Here is a 6,175-nt window from a genome sequence, read left to right as displayed (position 1 = left end):
AGAGCTATTTAAAGCAGCTTATGCGCCTCTAAAACATTAATAACGCATAACGTCATAAGTATTTTTTTTAAGTCAAAAGCGAAAAAGTTCAGTGAAATCACGATATTTTATGTAAAACATTTTTTAATATGAAAATTTGACATTCAATGTATGTTTTTTGATAAATGTCTCTATATTCAATGTATGTTTTTTTGATAAAGTTCCTAGCTGACTTAAGCAATTACCTCAGATGTTGGCACGCTTTTCACTGTACGGAAAAATAGGCGATACTAATAGTCTATGTATAACTATTAAGTCAATGGCGGTATCACAAATAGATATTTTAGATTGTATCTACCAGTAATACAAAATAAAAAATTTTACGAAAGTTGTTCCTGCATTAGTAACAAATATATCATTTTAATTAATAATTAGTCAAATTAATTCATATAAATACATTTCTTTCTTAAAGGTATCTTAGGTTTAACTAAAAAAAATAATTATGAATGATTTGACTAGAGTGGTATGACTCTGATGCTGCCATACTACCTTAAATTGGGCGTCAGCCTCAGCTTGTTTAAATATAGCGTACGTTTTTAAAAAAAATAATATATCTATATGTATGAATAGATAGAGCACTTTTGAATAGTAAGTACTTGGTAACATCAGCTTATCTTTACGGAGAAACACTTTAAAATAACGATTGCCTTTCAGTAGTTAACGGTGTGTTTAAATTAGTATTTGAATTGATACTGGGTGTCTTAGAAAACCCCCTCACTCTAAAATCCAAAATATGTCGTTGAATATGCAATTTTTTTGAGTTAATCGATGTCAGAATAATTGAATTAAACTTTTTATTACTTAAAAAATAACATGCTTTCATGTTACCATTCAACAGCATATTTAGTAACTTAGAGGGAATTACCCGTAGGTCTAAACACCCGGTATATATTTTTAAATTAACTGCCTACTGGCATAATCGAGTGTTCACTATTATTCATCATCAGAGAGAGCAAATAATAAAGTTAGGAGCAGTTAGAATTACCAAAGTAAACTGCACTGTGCTTATAGAAAATGGAATATGATCCAACTTTGGAAACTTGGGAAATGCTGGTTCTTAAAGACTGCTCTGATAAAAAATCCGATGAAATTATGATTCAAATTTCCAATTCATTCCGAATTGGAAGTTTCCGATTAGTTCTATTGGATTGAATAGAAATTCTATCGGAATGAATTGGAAATATTTTCCAAATGAATCCGATTCATTTCAATTAAATTACGATTCAAAATTTTAAGTGATTTCAATAGGAATGACTGGGAAATTTTTTCCAATTAAATCCGATTCATTCCGACTGGTTGAATTGAAAATTTCCGATCCCGATTTGGGTAGAAGTTGAGAAATACATTTGATATTTGTTTATAATTATCATAATATGAGTAAATAGTAGTGAGCTTTGTGTAGGCATGTATACACAAGCTTATTAGTGTTTATTCATATTATTGTCTCAACTTTCACTACTTACTCAAATATCTGTAAAATAAAAAACTTTTGAGCTATGTGGTCATTCAAACTTTAGTTCTATCCTTCAAGAGGTAAGGTTTTACAAATTTTTAAAAAGTTCAAGCAAACACCATACACCATTTTTGATGTAGGTGTGGGGCGGGGTTTAAGATTAAAAATACTTTGAATTGTTGCATTACTTACCACATATAATAAATAAATTAATAATAATAATATCAATGCTCCAGCCACGGCAGATAATACTACAACCCACAAAGGAACAACATCGGGTTCAGTGTCGATATCCTTAGATACAATTGTAGTGAATACTTCATGACTTTTGATTGGTTGGTCGTCTGGTTTTCCAATATATGGTAGTTTTGATACACGTGCCACCATCATTGTCGATAATATAACGGGATTACTTCCACCCAACTAAAATTATTTAAAATAAATTTATTTCGAAAATTATTATTACATTTTGGGTTAATTCAATCAATAGGACGAGATTTCTTGACAATTAATCCTTCAGTACTCTCGCGTAAAGAGACTGTCTCACTCTCACAAGGTCGGTTAAATAAAACCCAATTCGAATAGTTTCTTTTTACTTCGGTCATCTCCGTAGATAAAATGTGATAACTAATTATTATTATGATAATTTTTAATTTACATTTTCTATCCAGAACATTTTATAAGTAAGTAAAAGACCTCGCACAAATTATATGTAATCTGCATTTCGGTCAAATTTTTTCAAATTTTGTGGAATGATAGTTTAAGTCATTCTGAATAAAAGTTCTCATGGTCACAAGTCAAGAAAATGACAAGATTTCAAGATATCGCTAAATTAAAATTGGAAAATGTACTCATTTATACACACATAGGCATATATAATACAAATAAGTACATTTTCCAACTTTAATTTAGCTTTAACATGAAATCCTCTCATTTTCATGACTTGTGCCCATGGGAACTTTACTTTAGAATGACATTAACTAACATTTGCAAAAATTTGAAAAAGTTTGACTGAAATGCAGATTACATCTAATTTGTGCGAGGTCTTTTAATATTCTATTCTTTCATATGACTTAATGTATTTTCATACGTAAACATATGTAACCTAAAAACATATTGTAAACAAAGTTTATGATTTTTATAAATTTTTTTACAGCAAAAAAAAATATTATTATATATAAGAGGCTAATTATTTAATGTTCCATCTGCAAACCATGAAATATTAGTAATCACGAGAAGTAAGTAAGCAAATAATTTTAGTTTAACTGCAAAATTCATATACAAACTATTACGGACTTAGGTTACGGACAAACTACAGGTTTTGGCTTTTAAATCTTTTAAATGAGAATCAATCCATCCTCTTAAAAGGAATGAAAGACAGGTTTTCTTTATTTTATACATAAAATCTGTTTTTGCTCCCATTAAGGAATTTTAGCGGGGTGAGTTCAAGGGGTAGACACTTTTGTTAATACTAAGGAGTCAAAAATCTATAATTTAAACCTGTAATAGATGCTATATCAATTTTTGAATTCAAAGTAAACCTTGTCTGCTTATTTCTCTTAGGTACCGAAGTTTCATAGTCTGCACACACAAAAAAAAAAGTTTTTTTGGGTAAAAAGACGAGATAAACAATTTATTGTGTACAAAAATTTTTCTAGTTTTAAGTAAAGTTTTTCTCATTGTATTTAAAGTATTCTTAGTTCAAGAACAAAATTGCTTATGCTAGTTTTCCACTAAGCGGACAAGCAAAAACAAAACAAGAACTTAACTTTTTAAGACAGGCGTGTTTTGCAACTGTTGGATAATAATAATAATAAATATTATTAAATGGTCGTTTCTAAAGTTATTATTTTGTGTTTGTTTCAACTTTTTTTTTTTCTTCAGGTTCTAGAAAACAAAAACACTCAACAGTCAGTTTAATGGAAAACCGCCTTTACATCAAGAAATCCTTTTTTTCCGTGTATGTAACTTTAAATTTGGATTGCTTTGAAATTAGAACCACTTAACGAGATACGAAAATGAAGTAATCCAGAAGTATATCTAACAATCCAGAAGTAAAGCGAATTTTGATCAAACAATAATTCATTTTTAAAGTTTTATTAAATAAGAAAACAAACCTTTCGAATAGTTGTTGCATTGGCTCGACCCCTGAAAACAATCCAGGCCTCTCGATTGTTATCTTCGAACATAAGTGGACTAACTACACATCGCATTACCGCACATTGTGTTGCTTTGCATGATAAAGCTTGTTTCAAATATTCATCGTTATCGTATTCGTTACTTATTTGTCGTTTTGATCTTCGATTGCGATTCGTTGGATTGTCTCCATATGAATACTCTTTACTATAAGAATACTGTCTTGAACTATGTTGACCGTAATTTGTTGGGTTTTTATTGGAATCGAAGTGTTGACCACTAGAGTAAAAATCCGCACCTTCACGCTTATGACTCGAACTTGAAATATAGCTTGTGCTAGAGGATTGACTTCTCTCTTGTTGGGAGTTTCCCCCTTGATTACTTCTATGACTAGTTCGAACATATCCTAAATCGGGATCATATTCACCAGATTGTTCTATTCGTTCGCCACTGTTTCCACTATAACTTTGACCATATTGAATCGAACCTCCGGAATTTTGATTATAATCACGACTTCCACCGGTATTTGTAGTTTGAGTGTTTGCTTTTGCAGTTCCAGTAGAACCTAGAATCCCTAAATCTAAGGTTTGTGTTCTAAATCCACCACCTAAGGCAGCATTTCCTAAACCTAGATTGGGGTCGTATTCACGTTGATTATAAACACCGTATGTGCTACGATTTCGTCCTCCTGATTGCGAATGACTTCCCTGTCTGTTTAATGTGTTAATTGTTGATCCACCAGCAACACTGATTTCACCCCCAGAGTTTCGATGCTGGTTTCTTGAGTTGCTAAATCCTCTTTCACTGGATGTGCTACTGCTAGTGCGATGTTCTTTTCTTGAATTATCAATACCTATTTCGCCAGATGTGCCTCCTTCTGAACTATATGTACCAGATGAAATTCCAGGCCCTAAATTGGCATTAACTTGTTCTTCTGTCCAAATTTGTCCTTGATATTCTCTTCCGTCTCTTCCCCTTGTCTGCCCATTCCATTGAAAATGACCAGCAGTTAAATTTCTCTTTTTGGAAGCTTCTTCTTCAAAATCTTTCGAATGATACTCTCCGGATTCTACACGAACAGATCCTTCTTGATGTTGACCACTACCAGACCATTGCCCGCTCTGTACTCCTCCCGACGACCATTGATTTTGATTTCCAGAATTAGAAGTACTGGATTGTCCAGTACGTCCAGATTGATAAGTATTTTGAGGAAAACCAGACCACTGTGTCTCTTTATGATATTCTACTTTTCCAGAAGCACCACCAGAGCCAGACTGGTACTCTGTACCAGTATTAGAAGACGATCCAATTTGTCGACCACCTGCATTAATTGCTAACCCACTTCCTGAACTGCCAGGAGATTCATGATGAGATGACGTTGAGCTACCAGACCATTGAATTTTTCCATCTTTGGAGCGACCTGACCAAGTGGATGTTTCCACGTATACATTTTGAGTATTAGCTCCACTTCTATCTAAATTATTATTCCATTTAGAATTTTCAACATTCGATGCACTCCCAGTTTGCGAAGATGTTGCTGTTCCACTACCAGATTTAGAGCCCGCTCGAGACGACGAATAGTAGATTGAATGTCTTATGTCTGATGAACCAACTCCAAAATTAGCATGACCTCCAGAATGGCCTCCAGATTGTACCTCAGAATGGCGTATTACGCCATCGGGGCCTGTAGTCCAATTACGACTCCATGTTGTATTCTGTATCGGACCACCGTTTATTTGACTAGAATTCCATCTCGTCTCGTACGTATGCGTGATCACTTTTCCACCAGACACTCCACTTCCTCTATGCCCTTGTGACGATTCACTTCCACTAGTTGTAATGTGATGAGATTCACGACCACCTTGTGCATTCGATCCAACTTGATAACCCCCACCAGTGTTGTAACGTTGAGTTCCACCTTGAACATAGCCCCCACCGTGGATTCTTTGCCCACCACTGGATGAAATATAATTTTCTTGTCCACCTTGAGCATTATTTGTACCAGATTGAGTTCCATAATTATTTTCTGAAATAAATCCACGGCCACCTTGACTTTGATGGCTACCACTTTCTGTGTGAGATCCCCTAGAGCCACTGGTAGATCTATAATAACTATCATTTACTACTGTTCCTCCACTGCTAGATACTTTTTGTTTATTTCGTTCGATATGATGTAAAGAAGCATCACCAGAGTCCTCTCTGAATTCATCCTCGTCTAAACGTCGTCTTTCCTCGGGAGTTAGAATTCTATTTCCACTGGCTGTTCCAGTAACTTTTCGGGATCCATCTGTTATTTTATCCTCAAATCGGATACCAGAGGATCCCACTTGACGAGAGAATGAACTAGTTAGTGCCCCAGTCAAAATTCCATTACTTTCTAAATAGGATTTTCTTCCTTCTAATTTCAAATTTTTCTCATTTATGAATTCATTGTAATCACATCTAATGGGCCCAGCAGTTTCTGGTTCATCCAACATATAAAGCAATGTTTCATCTGTAAAAGTTAAAAATCAGTGTTAAATTTGTAATATTTTATTAATATCGTCG

General features: G+C 33.7%; 1 protein-coding gene across 2 annotated transcripts in view; it reads right to left on the bottom strand.

Annotated features, from left to right (window-relative positions):
- LOC123294915 (integrin alpha-PS2) overlaps positions 1 to 6,175 on the bottom strand; it is a 259,591-nt gene that overhangs the window by 1,831 nt on the left and 251,585 nt on the right. For both annotated transcript variants that reach the window (XM_044876108.1, XM_044876109.1), the window contains 2 exons: positions 3,610 to 6,122; positions 1,685 to 1,915 (listed from right to left, as the gene is read on the bottom strand). In XM_044876108.1, coding sequence (XP_044732043.1) covers positions 1,685 to 1,915; positions 3,610 to 6,122 — 2,744 coding nt within the window. The remainder of the gene's footprint in view (positions 1 to 1,684; positions 1,916 to 3,609; positions 6,123 to 6,175) is intronic.

Source organism: Chrysoperla carnea, chromosome 3, assembly GCF_905475395.1.
Source record: "Chrysoperla carnea chromosome 3, inChrCarn1.1, whole genome shotgun sequence".
NCBI classification, from domain to species: Eukaryota; Metazoa; Arthropoda; class Insecta; order Neuroptera; family Chrysopidae; genus Chrysoperla; species Chrysoperla carnea.
This window is presented reverse-complemented; position numbering and strand designations above follow the sequence as displayed.